The 13,109-nt window shown below is 35.2% G+C and overlaps 7 protein-coding genes across 7 annotated transcripts; 3 read left to right on the plus strand and 4 right to left on the minus strand.

Moving 5' to 3' along the window:
* Positions 1-675: 675 nt before the first annotated feature.
* Positions 676-1,044, minus strand: MONOS_13815 (uncharacterized protein; the record flags this gene model as incomplete). The annotated part of the gene is made up of 1 exon (XM_067866553.1): positions 676-1,044. The coding sequence occupies one exon, from the start codon at positions 1,042-1,044 to the stop codon at positions 676-678; it is 369 nt and encodes a 122-aa protein (XP_067718916.1).
* Positions 1,045-4,793: 3,749 nt separating this feature from the next.
* MONOS_13816 (uncharacterized protein) lies at positions 4,794-5,166 on the plus strand (the record flags this gene model as incomplete). The annotated part of the gene is made up of 2 exons (XM_067866554.1): positions 4,794-4,909; positions 5,001-5,166. The coding sequence occupies 2 exons, from the start codon at positions 4,794-4,796 to the stop codon at positions 5,164-5,166; spliced, it is 282 nt and encodes a 93-aa protein (XP_067718917.1).
* A 224-nt stretch (positions 5,167-5,390) lies between these two features.
* On the minus strand, positions 5,391-5,750 carry MONOS_13817 (uncharacterized protein; the record flags this gene model as incomplete). The annotated part of the gene is made up of 1 exon (XM_067866555.1): positions 5,391-5,750. One exon carries the CDS (start codon positions 5,748-5,750, stop codon positions 5,391-5,393), a length of 360 nt encoding a protein of 119 aa, XP_067718918.1.
* Positions 5,751-6,154: 404 nt separating this feature from the next.
* Positions 6,155-6,807, plus strand: MONOS_13818 (uncharacterized protein; the record flags this gene model as incomplete). The annotated part of the gene is made up of 3 exons (XM_067866556.1): positions 6,155-6,239; positions 6,303-6,468; positions 6,525-6,807. The coding sequence occupies 3 exons, from the start codon at positions 6,155-6,157 to the stop codon at positions 6,805-6,807; spliced, it is 534 nt and encodes a 177-aa protein (XP_067718919.1).
* Positions 6,808-8,367: 1,560 nt separating this feature from the next.
* MONOS_13819 (uncharacterized protein) lies at positions 8,368-8,604 on the plus strand (the record flags this gene model as incomplete). Its single annotated transcript, XM_067866557.1, has 1 exon — positions 8,368-8,604. One exon carries the CDS (start codon positions 8,368-8,370, stop codon positions 8,602-8,604), a length of 237 nt encoding a protein of 78 aa, XP_067718920.1.
* A 121-nt stretch (positions 8,605-8,725) lies between these two features.
* On the minus strand, positions 8,726-9,500 carry MONOS_13820 (uncharacterized protein; the record flags this gene model as incomplete). Its single annotated transcript, XM_067866559.1, has 2 exons — positions 8,726-9,221; positions 9,280-9,500. The coding sequence occupies 2 exons, from the start codon at positions 9,498-9,500 to the stop codon at positions 8,726-8,728; spliced, it is 717 nt and encodes a 238-aa protein (XP_067718921.1).
* An 807-nt stretch (positions 9,501-10,307) lies between these two features.
* Positions 10,308-11,012, minus strand: MONOS_13821 (uncharacterized protein; the record flags this gene model as incomplete). Its single annotated transcript, XM_067866560.1, has 2 exons — positions 10,308-10,746; positions 10,807-11,012. 2 exons carry the CDS (start codon positions 11,010-11,012, stop codon positions 10,308-10,310), a joined length of 645 nt encoding a protein of 214 aa, XP_067718922.1.
* Between the last annotated feature and the right edge of the window lie 2,097 nt (positions 11,013-13,109).

A 13,109-nucleotide genomic window follows, 5' to 3' on the forward strand; every position in this document is an offset into this window, starting at 1 on the left:
TGCTTTCTTAATTAACTTTTCATTTCATGATTGCTTATTTTATGAAAGTATTTTTGACATTTATTCTTTCAAATATTTTCCTTATATACGCCGTATTAATAAAATAAAAAGAAAAAATTGATTTCATTATGATATATTATTCTATATGAAAAAGAATTGTTAAAGATCATAAATAAATTTCACAATAAAGTCATATTTTTTATTATTGATGTTGCACTATTTGATATCTTTCTTCTGTCAAATTTTTTAATTGAATATAAAACAGAATATATCTGCACCATGCTAAAGCAAAAAATTATTGAGTATTACAGTTGAGATTTTTACAGTTTTTAGTTGATTAATTGAGTTTCTTCAAATCAGAAAATAAAGTTCTTTTTGTGGTCAATTTCTTTCTCTATTCAAATCAAATATCATCAAAAATTAAAGACAAAAATTTCTAGCAGGATCGTCTCTCTCCAATGCACATAAATTCTGCCCCTCCTTTGCTCTTGTGCTCTGCATGGCAAATGACTTTCCTGCTTCCACTGCCTTTGCTGCAACCACCCCATCTCCGCTCGTCAACTTCACATTCTTCGCCTCAACATTCTCCAGCACGCTATCTCCCAATATTATCAACGATAAGAACAATACAGATGAAGAGAATGAAAAAGATTGATCAAGCTCAGAGGACAATGATTATGAAATATTCTTTTTTGTGATCTCCACATCAATCATCGATAGCTGCGATAACTGCACCACAAACACTGACGACGACATCACATATTCCCCTGTATTACTTGTAGCAATCACAACATCCTCCAATAAGAGTGACCCACCTCCATCAGACGCCATAACCTCACTCGGCGAAGAAGGACTTGCATTTGAGTTGCAATCAATCTTCATGTGCAATAAACCAAGATGAACTGTTGACACACTAAACTGCGCTCCAGTTGACGAAAGTGCCCCTGTTCCAATCGAACTTTTCTCTTTACCAGCCCCAATGATTGAAATCTTCTTTGTTCCAATATCAATCGTAGTTGTCTCGCTTGTGTGATTCACTTCCATCAGCGTGACTGACAGACTCACCTGGATCACGCTCTTTTCAACTGCAACACCAATGGTTCTGCATGCAGTTGGCTCATCCAGTCCACACAGATCTTCTTCACCTCCACCACCCACTGCCACAAATCGGTTAAGAATCCCTCTCTTCAGCTAATCCTTTTTTGATATTTCGTCATATGTCCATTTTTGTTCATTTGCATAATTGTATGCAAAGCAGATCCTCTTCTCATCTGTGTTTGTGGTGTAACATTCATAGAACGGATTTCCAGAATTCAAATAGACATTGTAATAATCAACGTATTCAACATCATGCCCGTATGGAATTGAAGTTGTTCTGCATTTGCATTCATGGAAGAAAAGAAAATATCAATAAATCCCATCAGATGGTGCTGTTTGTTTGTATGGCTCCAAATGAAATCCTCCTCCAAATGCAGTTGCAGAGCAAGAAATTAACTGAATGCTTCCCATTTTGAAAGCTGGAACAGTGTGACAAAACATTCATCCACCATAATTATTTGTAAGAAAGTTTGAAGTCAATGAGCATGAAAATACACGTGTATCCTCCACTTTGTTATTTTTTGTTTCAACTCACGCTCTGAGTTAAAAACGGAAAAAAGCATTTCCTATTTAATTTGAAAAACAAAATTCAAAAACAAACATAAGGAAAACAAGATATATATTAATAAACAATAAACTTTGCATTTGCCTATGAATAATTGTTGCAATGTGATTCTGTGCAGCGATCGAAAATTTACATTAAATCATTTCTGAGATGATTCAAATATGAATTGCAACGAAATTTTCTTCAAAGAAAATATATTTGTTATTTGCTTCATTAACAGCCATTGCTAAAAACAATAGCTATGAGCCTTATAAAATGAAAAATTGAACTCTTGATTTCATTGGATCATATATTTAATTTAATGGGTGAAAAAACAAAACAAAAAATCTGTTTTTTTTTCGAGGAATTTCACAGTTTTCTGTTCGATTTTTGCTTTGGATCATAACAAACAGTCATTTATTCATCATTACAAATATTGAAGATGCTCTAATTAAATGATTCAAATTTTTGTTGCATTAAGATTTTTCAAATTGTTTTTACAAATTCCACTTATTGCTTTAACCCTGGGTGACGTAGTGACTTCTGACGTAATACTTTCGGTAAAGTGTAACTTATTGGGTCCGAAATATTTTTCAGAAATCATCATAAATTATTTCATAAAAATTCTCTATTGTTGATAATTCGATTAACAAATGTGTTGTTGAGTTTCATAAACTAACATATTAGTTGTGAATTTCAGTAATATCACAAAAAATAAAACAATAATTTTCAAAAATTGACATAAACATAAATTTTCTTCTTCATTCTCCTTAGTATTTCTTTCTTTATTTAACTTTAATCATAAAATCCTTGTGTTTAATTGTTGTTTTGAACATATTCTGAAGATATTTTATCATCTTTATTGTGTTATTTTAAAAACACACAAAAAATAATGAATAAAACTTTCTTTCCATTTGAGTGATAATGATTTTTAATAATGTTTTGATAGGGTTTTTCAACAAAAAAAAACATAATTTTTCTAAACTTAAAACATCATTCGAAGAATGTTTTCATTAGAGGGTTTCAAATTTGGTGATATATTCATATTATTTCACGACAAAAATCGGGACCCAATATGTTTCATCTTACCATACTTTCTATTTTTAACGGACGTGACAAATTTTTCCACGTCACAAGATAAAACCAATATATTTATTTTCAGTTTCATAATAATTTAATTATCAAAAAATATTTTCTACAATTTTCTAAATCAAATTTGCAATAATAGATAAAATGTGAAATGAATTGGTCATTTCAAGTTATTTGTGTTATTTCAAGTTTCAGCCACGAAATTTGAATTAACGATGTAATTTTGAAATAACCTTGAAAAACTTAAATCTACTGGCCGTTTTTAAAAAGCATTGAATATGCATTTTTTTGATTGAATAAATGGTCACAACCATGTTCAGAATTATTTTTGCTTGTTTTGTTATATCAAAAAAATCTGAGATTTATCGTTTTGGGATTTGAAGAAAATTGCTTTTGTTATTTTTGTTTGAAAAAAATTCAAAAAAAAAAAAAAAATAAAATAAAATAAAAATTGTGTTTTCATAAGTTGAAATATTTGATGCTTCTCAAATAACACAATTTGAATTAGATTTCTTTGGATAAAAATCTTTTTTAAAAGCTTTCACAAGTTTTGAAATATATAATTCATCGAATAAAAATTGAAAAATTGACAAAGAATTGCAATAACATCTTTTTCATTTCATTTTCGAATATTCGGTTTGTCAAAAACTGTCAAGCAAATTGATAAGCAAGCTGTGTGAAATTGTGACACTTCTGATGATGAAGATAATCTCTTTGTTTTTTTCAAATGGGTGGTTTTTTTTGATATCATAAAAAAAGATCAAAAATCGAAAAAATAATATATATTGTGGTATTCTATGATCAAAAAGTTAAATTAATATTTCATAAGTATTTAGCTTTTATCTCTGTCATATATATTTGTTTTATTTGTTCACATGAAAAAAAGCATACCTTTTTAATGTTTTTGATGATAAAGAATTTTCATGATCAAGTATCAAAAAAAAATGTGAAAAATTAAAAATAAAACTGTAAAAGGAAAATGCCAAGTTTTTCAACTTGCTAAACTATCCTAATAAATAAAAAATACTTTGAAAAACTTAATTGAAACAGTTTGTGAAAAAAGATTGTATCTCATTATAGATTTAATAACTTTTAACTAATTAAAGTTATTGGTTTTCTTCACTTTATTTTTTTCTTCAACTGAAATATCATTACAATGTATCAGTCCTTTCTTTTCGATTCGGTTTCTTCATCAAACGTTGAATGAAATACAATGAAATCGATAATCAATGAATAAAACTAATTCGAACCAGTCTTTTTTCTCTTTATTCTTCTCATCACTTGTCCTTCCCGCTTCCTTTTCCATTCTTTCCTCATCTTCCTTCCATTTCCACTCTGCTTCATAAATACTCTCCTTTTGAAATGTCTCTGAAGTTGCTTGATTCCTCTCCAGCACTTTCTGTATCATTCTTCTCGGCATAGGTGAAAATTGTACCACTTTCAGTTTGCATTTTTTCAAAATTTGAATATAATAGCGTTTATCTACTCAATTTAACTAAGCGATTCAAGGAGGGAAATTTCGAAATTCGATTAAAAATTTTCTCTCTGAAATTCTAAAATTTCGACACCCATAATATTTTTATTTTGATCATATTTTATTGAAATTTCTTTTTCTTGCTTTACATAGTTCGAATGAATTAATCAATTCAATCCAACAAGATAAAATATAGTTTTTATTGTTTGTCTCGATGAATATTAACCTATATTACTTTTTTCGTTGCTTATTTATAAAAATTCAATAAATTCAGGATGCTACCGTTTTAATAAAATAATGTGTAATATTGCTATCACACCTTCGAAGCAATAACGTAAATAAACGTGTGCAAGAATGCAAATAAATTTTAATTGCTTATAGACTTTTTTCATGCTGTTTTATCTCTAATTTTATTTGAACTACATTTGAAAGGTTTGTAACAAAATGAAGATCGTGTGTCAACTGCATTTATTTGGATTGAGGACTGGATGGAGGAAGATGAGAAGAGAAGAATGGTGAGAGTGAAGTTGAATGGGCAATAGAAGAGCGAGCGAAAACAACATTTAATTTTTTTATTTGGAATTGGATATGAAAAGCGAAGGCGTGGTGTGTGTGGTGCTTGGAGTGGATGACGTAGAGGAGAGTTACTTGAAGAGAAACAAACAGAGGATGAGGGGAGTGAATGGAAATGAAGAATTGTGGAGGTATTTTATTCTTGTTTGTTCATTTTCTTCATGTTCTATTTTTTATTTGTATTTTTGAATTTTTGATTTGATTGATGTGTGATGCGATCAGGTGTTGCCAGAAGCGCCGGGGGAGCATGAAACATGGGACATGGAAACAGTACTTTTTTCTGGGACAGTCCTGGGAAAAATTGGGAGAAATGGGCAACCGAAGAGTGTTTGGCAGAATGAGCCAGGCAGAAAAAAATGGAGCGAACGGGAAAAGAAATTTTTGTTAAATTTATTTTTACAAAAATCTTTTCGGAAGCAGCAGCAGAAGAAGAGGCAGAAAAAAGTGAATTCAAGCTCAATGGGATATTTTTTGACATGGCGTCAAGAGGCATGGGGAAGGAGGAGAAGGAAAAGGAAGAATTTCTGTGAATGAATTTTATTACTCATCTTTTTGCCAATATTTCGCTTCACCCTCTTTTCCTCTTGTATTCCTCTCCAAATTATCATTTTTTTATATTTCAACTGCAAATGAGGCATGTTCGCCTTCAACAACTACGTCAACCCAAACCACATGTTTTTTGAGCAGCAGCTCATTCTCATCAGTCTGTGATGCATATGATGTCGGAATTGTTCCTTCTCTGAACAACCCCTTGGCTTCTTTGACAGCCTCAAACACCTCATTTATTGGGCATTGTCGGACAAGAAATATTGAATTCATTGGAAGCAAAGAAAACCCATTGAAGCCAGGGAGACAAAACACAACAGAAGATGGAGTAAATTCATTTGTTTGGTGCGAGTGGAACGGGTCGAGGGCAACTGGATCTGACGATTCTGTTTCAGACGGAATATCGAGTGGAGGGGCGATCTGCATGTATAATCTCAGTTCTGGAGAACTTTTCGTTTCGAATTGTATATTCAATGGATGTTTTGCGAATCGTCGTGGAGGTGGAATTATGTGTCATACAATCAAATCTGTGTATATCGAAAATAATGTGTTTTGTAATTGTACTGCACAAAATCAATATGGAGGAGGAATGTACGTCAGCTCTGTTTCAACATGTGCTCGGATCAGTGAATGCGTATTTCAGAATTGTAAAGCAAATTGATATGGAGGAAGGCTTTGTATTCTTTTCAGGTTTCGGAACCTGACTGTTTTGTAGAGGAAAATCGAAAAGGAGAAAGTGAATGTGCTTTTGATTGCCGTTTTGCTTCATGTTCATTGACTGCATCAGACGAGGGAGGTATGTATTGCTCGAATATTCCTCAGCATTCAAAATGATGAACGCACAGTTCATCTCCTGTTCAGCTTCGTCACATGGTGGAGGAATGGGATTTGAACCTAATCAAGCAACAGCACTAAGTAATGGATGCAATTGTTATTTCATTTTATTTTGTGAATGTATTTGCCTTGAATACCCTCCAGGTAACCACGATGTGTATTTTTCAGATGGAAATAATCTTTTTTCATCTCACAATTCGTTCTACGAATCGTACACAACGAATACTGATGAGAAGAGAGTGTGCTATAATGGTAAAATCCTTCAACATACAGAAAAGATGTGGTGGCTGAGCATCTCGATGAAGGATCGGTATGTTGGGGTGAGTGGAGATAATTCTTGCTATCTATGTGGGATGAATGAGTCAGCACCTTGCAAGACAGTGGGGTATGCGGTGGGTGTAAGCACGGCGTAGCTGAGCTCGACGATCACGGTGCTGAGTGGAAAGCATGTGAGCGAAGGGGTGACAATCAGTGTTGGGGAAAAGGAGATTTCTGTGGTTGGGAGAGGGAAAGCAGTGAGTGTGAGTGGGATAGATTCTCTTCCTTCTTCGATTACGCTGTTCAGTTTGATGATTGGGCAGTTGGAGTGATATCTGTTGGAGGAGAAATATTTAAGCTTGCTAAAATAACGGTTGATTTCAGGTCTTAAGGAGAGGATCCAATCTTGGATATGCTATTTGTACCCACTTTTCCACAGTCACTAATAATTGCTTTTGAAGAAAAAAGTCGATTCAAGCGCTGCAGTTCAAATATCGAATCACACACCGTTAAAAGAGTGGAATATTATTCCTGATCAAGGCAGAAGCAATTTTTAGAACCAGTTTTGCAATTTTTTTTCCAAATTATTTGAAATTCCAATTTATTCATTGCTATTTTATTTATCTTTTTTTCATAAATTCTTTAAAAATAAAGAATAATTGAATTGATTGTTTTTTATTTGTGCAAGTTTTCACTAATTCGCACTTTCATCTTTTATAATTGTATCGGCTAACGTCAGCAGCTTTCCAAAGAAAAAATAAAACATGTGTGCATTGTTATAATTGAGCTTGTTGTGAATGCTTTGTTATAAACAGTGATGAAAAATTGTTTAAACAATAACAAACCGCAAACAGCAATGAACGAAAAAGAAGATGGAATGAAAAAGAAAATAACAATGTGGATTATTAAAAAAAAATAAAATACAGCATTTGAAGGTTATCCACAAAAAATAAAGTATTTTTTGTGAATTTTCGAAGACATCCCGCGACATCCCAATCATTGCATAATATCATTCAAAAGATCTCCTTCCTTTATCTTCCCTCTCTTGTTGCAACAAGCTCCACACCATCCCAATGTTCTCCATCTCCCTCTTCTTTTCTCACCTTTCAAAATGCCAACTGCTCTTTCACCTCACTTAACAAATACATCTGCCCCAATCCAGCTTTTCATTTCTCCTTTTATAAACAGAAATTCACACAGTTCCAACGAATACATTACCAATAATAGAATATAAATCAATAATTATGAAATACATATAAAAATCTTATTATTACAATTATTTTTCTAGCCAATCATGTTAATTCCTTTCATATAAGTTGATACAAATTATATCTTGAAAGTGAAAACAAATAATTGCACGAAAACTTGTGAAATACAAAATAATCAAATCGATATAAATAACATAAAAAGTAATATAGGTAAATATTCACCGAGACAAACAATAAAAACTATATTTTATCTTGTTGGATTGAATTGATTAATTCATTCGAACTATGTAAAGCAAGAAAAAGAAATTTCAATAAAATATGATCAAAATAAAAATATTATGGGTGTCGAAATTTTAGAATTTCAGAGAGAAAATTTTTAATCGAATTTCGAAATTTCCCTCCTTGAATCGCTTAGTTAAATTGAGTAGATTAACGCTATTATATTCAAATTTTGAAAAAATGCAAACTGAAAGTGGTACAATTTACACCTATGCCTTCTTCTCGTTGTATTCCTCGGTTACTCCAACTGCTCGTTAATCTCCTCTTGAAACAAATTTGCCTTCATACAAAGTTCAGTGAATGCTGTGTGTGAAAGGAGGTGAGCAAAGGATGAGGAGGAAGAATAACAATCCGAGGAATTTGAGGAGGAAGTGGAAGAGGACGATGAAGGAGAAGCAGTAGTTGTTGAAGAAGAAGTGGAAGAAGAACGAAAATCCTTCGAAACCAACTTATTCAAATCCTCCATGGCCATTTTCGACTCCATTTCCAAAGGCAGTGCATATGACTTCTCATCTGAAGACATCAGCTTCCTCTTCGCATTCGCACTTGTCTTTCTGGCACTGGCTATTCTGTTCGGAGCTTCCACAATCGACATCTGGTCGAGTGGGTTAAGCGGATCGAGCGGGTCAAGTAGAGTAAGCGCCTACGACAGGAATGATTGGCCGGAAACAGACGCAGCGATGGATGTGGCAGCAGTGTAGAGGGCTTCAAGCAGTGTGGAGCTGGTGGAGAAGGAAGGGGAAGCTGCATGGGAACTATCTGGAATCAATTTGCTGGGGCTTAGGGCAGGCGAAAAGGAGAGAAAAGGCGAAGCTGAGGTTCTCACAAAAAATGGTTGATCTGATTTTCTGGAGGCATGCTCAATGTGTCTGAAGTGAATAGAGGAAGTTCCCCATCGAAGTCGGATTTGATGCGTGTGGAGTCAGAAAGCTGACCGGCAGTGAGGTAAGATGGCATAAACAGCGTGGGGAAGTCTAATCTTGACAAGAAGCTGAGCACATCAGAAACCGCATCGTCGTCACGCAGCCTCACAGATTGTTCGCGGATGACTGAGACGTTAAAGGCATCATATGCAAATCTTGTGTTGTCTGCTTCACTCCTGCTTTTGGTGTGTTCGAGTGGGAAAACAGCCAGATGGCTTTCAAATTCTGCAGTGGTGATGGCCGCTGAACGGCTGCTCTCGAGATAGCTGTGGCTGATTACGTTGGCGGGAGTGGGGCTGCGTGTGAAGGGCATGCTGGTGGTGAGGTGTGTTGAAGAAGAAGAAGAAGAAGAGAAAGAAGAGGAAAAGGAAGAAGTTAGATGAGGATGAAGCAATCTGAGTTGTGTCTAATGTTGCAGAGATGTTATCATTCAATGCAGATGCAGCATCAGACAAAAGCGACGTCTTTTCTGGTGACATTAGTACAAGTTGGGGCAGTCCAAACACTTCCACAGCTCCCAGAAGATCCAGAACGCTCTCTCCATTTGTGTGTCTGTGATGACACAATAAAAATGTGGAGCCAGCAATTGCCGCAGTCATCAGAGAAGGCGTGAGTGCTTCGTTAATCGGAGGGAGAGGAGCAGAAATCGACGCAATGGTTGCAGCGGGGGGCATTTCGAACTCAGATTCAGATTCAGAGGAAGAGGTAGAGGCAGAGACAGAGACAGAGGCAGAGGCAGATCCTTGAGAAGGAGAGAGAGAGAAGGAGAAGGAGTATGAAGAGAAATAGATGGAGAAGGGGAGAGAAAAAAAAAGAAGAAGGAAAAGAAGGAGAAGGAGAAATGGAAGAGAAAGAAGAAGAAGAAGAAGAAGAAGAAGAAGAGAAAGAAAAGAAAGAGGAGGATGAGGAAGAGGAGGATGTGGAAGAAGAAGCAGAAAATGATGATGACAAAGGAAGAATAGAAAAATAAGTTCACTTGCGCGGAAAGGATTGCTTTGTTTGCATCAGATAGGATGTAGAGAGGAGGAGGGATTGACATCACTTGTGGAGGTGGATGTGGATGCTGAGGGATTTCTAGCGTGCCAGTTAATGAATCAGGTGAAGAAGAAGAGAAGATAATGAAAAAATGATGAATAAACAAGAATAAAAGCAAGATTAAAAAGATAAAGAAGAAGTTGAAGCAAAGAAAATGGTGATGAAGTGGGAAGTGAAGAAGTTGAGAATGAAGATGATGCGTTTGCAGATGAAAATGCTGAGAAAGAATATAGCGTTCTAATGATTTGCTGCTGAATCATTCTTCGATTTTTGATTTCAGGGAGGAAATCAAAACAAATTGTGGTTAGAATTGAAAAAGATTTATTCTTCGTCTCCGCTCCTTTCGTCTTCTCTTTTGAGAAACTATCTTTATGAGCCTTTCTTATTTTTCTGTCAAATACCACTTTCTCTCTTCTCCTCCTGATTATTCACACACACTGCGTTGTTCAGAAGGATGCACTGCTGCTCAAGTACATCCCTTGTCGCTGACACACTGCGCTTGCAAATACACCTGCATTTCCCAATCTGCTTTTCCCGAAAATAGCACATGTGATAGGCAGTGAGAAGGAAGAAATGGAAAAAGAAGGAGAGGAAGAAGGAAATGACATGTTCGATGTGCAGAAGGACTTCTGTTTTAGCGAAGAGGATTCCACGGTGGGAGATGATGGTGTGAATGGCTTTTGTGGATTTCCCACAACAAATGAAGTGGCAAACAATTCAGTGTGAGGAAAGGGAGAAAAAGGAGGAGTGGCAAATGTTGAGGAGACTGTGATGTTTTGAGTGTTCAGTTGCGCAGATGAGAGTGTGCTGTCGAACGAGTTGAATGTCTGACAATGTTCATCTTCATCGTCACCTCCTTCTTCTCTTCCCTTTTCTCTCCTCTTCCTTTCTGTTGATGCATGTGTAAACCTTGCGTCAAAATCATCAATTCACAATTTACAAAACTCGTCTTTCTCCTTCTTCATTTTCTTCTTTTGCTCTTTTTGCTGTCCACATTTACTCTGCTCTGCACTCAAATTGCTTCTGAAATTCTCCTTCTTTGCCTCTTCCATTTGAACTTGAACTCCTCTCTCTTCGCTTCTTGGCGGTGTCAGAAAGCGAGTGAATGAATGCGACGTTCCCCAGAAGTTCCTTCCTCCGCTCATTCCCATTCAAATCATCCACCCTGTTCAGCACAGCCGGAGCGCGGAAGCCATACGAAGTGCTGAAGCAAAAAGTGATCTGCTTCTGAAGTTAAGGAAAGTGGTTCAGAAACATATCCAGTCATCCCACAGAAGACTTTGACATAGATGAAGATAATGTTGAGAGCAGGAAAACTGAACGAATTTTTATTGGAGGGTTTAATCAAGCTGCAGATTGAATAGTTAATATTTTCATGAAGGTCAACAGGATGATCCCCCTTCTAATGAGAGGAGGCATCTTAGAAGATGGTTAAGAATGTTAATGTTTGTGACAACAGAGAAATCCATTTATAATCCAATGAATTTTGTGAAGAAGTTGATAAGTTTTAAATGATGGTGTTGATGAATGCAAGATCGTATAAGGCAGGATGACTCCACAAGAAGACAATAATCCCTAATTACAATTATTTTGGAAAATATTCTGTTATTAATCAATTAAGCTGCATTTCTTCAAAGTCATTTGCCTTCTTTTTTTAATTTCCTCTCCTTTTTCTTCAAAAACAAAAAATGTTAATAACTCTCAATTTCCTTTCTTTTCCATTTCCATCTTCAAAAAATCTTCTCTCCTTTTTTTCTCTTCTCAAAAAATATCCCTCTTTCATCTTGACATTTCAGAATATTCTTCTTCTTTCCCGCTTATTCCCTCTTTTCTTTCTTTTCAAAATCCAGATCTCCAATCAACAATAATCACCTTCTTCATCTTCCTCAGCCACATCTCTACATATTTACAACATTATCTTCTCCAAATCTCCACCCACTCTTCTCCATCCCTTTGCCTCAGAATTTCTTTCATTCAAAAACCCCTCTCGAAAAATTGACATTCCAAAAACCACTCAACTCCCACTCCCTGCCACAAATAATATTCTTCCATCTCTTCTCTGCCCCATATCCCTCCTATATCTGTTATTGATGAGATAAACACAAAAGACTGTTTGGATGTTTGTGAACATTTTTTAAAGGGGAAGATCATAACAAAAATATAAAAACACATCTGGATATCAATCACACTGCGGGTTGGTTGAGAAGGCCCTTCCAATGAGATATATGTAATATATTGTGGAGATTTATTCCTAGCTGCAATTTGACCATTCTGGAGCTGAAATGAAGAGATTGATTTATTTTTTGAATGATGATGGCTGTGGAAATGAAGCTGTTCGGCAAAAAACAGTCGAAGGGCAGTTTGGTCTTTATTTATTATTTTTTATATGAATATTTACCTGTTGATTGTTTTTGTGTTTCTTTCAGGGGAGGAGGCGGAAATGAATGAAAAGAAATAAAAGAGGGATATCTCGTTGTGCAGGGTGAACATAGAATTGGGAGAGCGAATTCATATGGAAAGTGCCCAGGGTGAAGGGATTGGGAAGAGAATGAGAGATGATATTTTCAGATGATAAACAGGGTATTTTTCAATGACGAGAGTGGAATTTGAGCAAAATGCATAAATCTCACATTTTTCAGAAGAACAAGAAATAGATGCATTTGATGGAGAAACAACTGATGGAAATTACGGTTGGGGAATCAGATGATGAAACATTCGAAAACAAGAGGAATAATGAAATTGAATTGGAGGGAAACAGTTGCCAACTGAATAAAAAACAGAAAATTGCCTTCAAAAATGTTTGGAAGGTTTGTTGTTGTTATTTATTTGAAGTGATTATTATTTTGTTTTAAGAATGCTGAAAGAACGAAGGATTAGATCGCTTTGAAGAAAAAGAAGAAAAGCAAGGAAGAAAAATGAAATGAAGATTGATGAAATGCGAGATGTTACGAAGATGCCTGGCGTTGGGCATTGGCAAAGAATTAATTTTGAGGAAAGAAGATTTGAGTGAAAGAAGGGAAGCGAAAAATTGAAAGAAATGGAATGAAAAAGATATTGACGCGTGCTTTGTATTTTTTGTTGGCGAGGAGGGATGATTGAGCTGAATGTTTGATGGATTTGGAGGATCTTATTTGGTAGGAAAAAGATACAAAAATTGAAGAAGATGAAGAAGTTGAATCATTTTAGATAGTCTTTAAAGGAGATGCTTCAAATTTTGAAAGACTGTTCATTTGTTCTGCTGGAACCTT

This window comes from Monocercomonoides exilis (genome assembly GCF_001643675.1).
Source record: "Monocercomonoides exilis strain PA203 chromosome Unknown scaffold69-233226, whole genome shotgun sequence".
Lineage (NCBI taxonomy): Eukaryota > Preaxostyla > Oxymonadida > Polymastigidae > Monocercomonoides > Monocercomonoides exilis.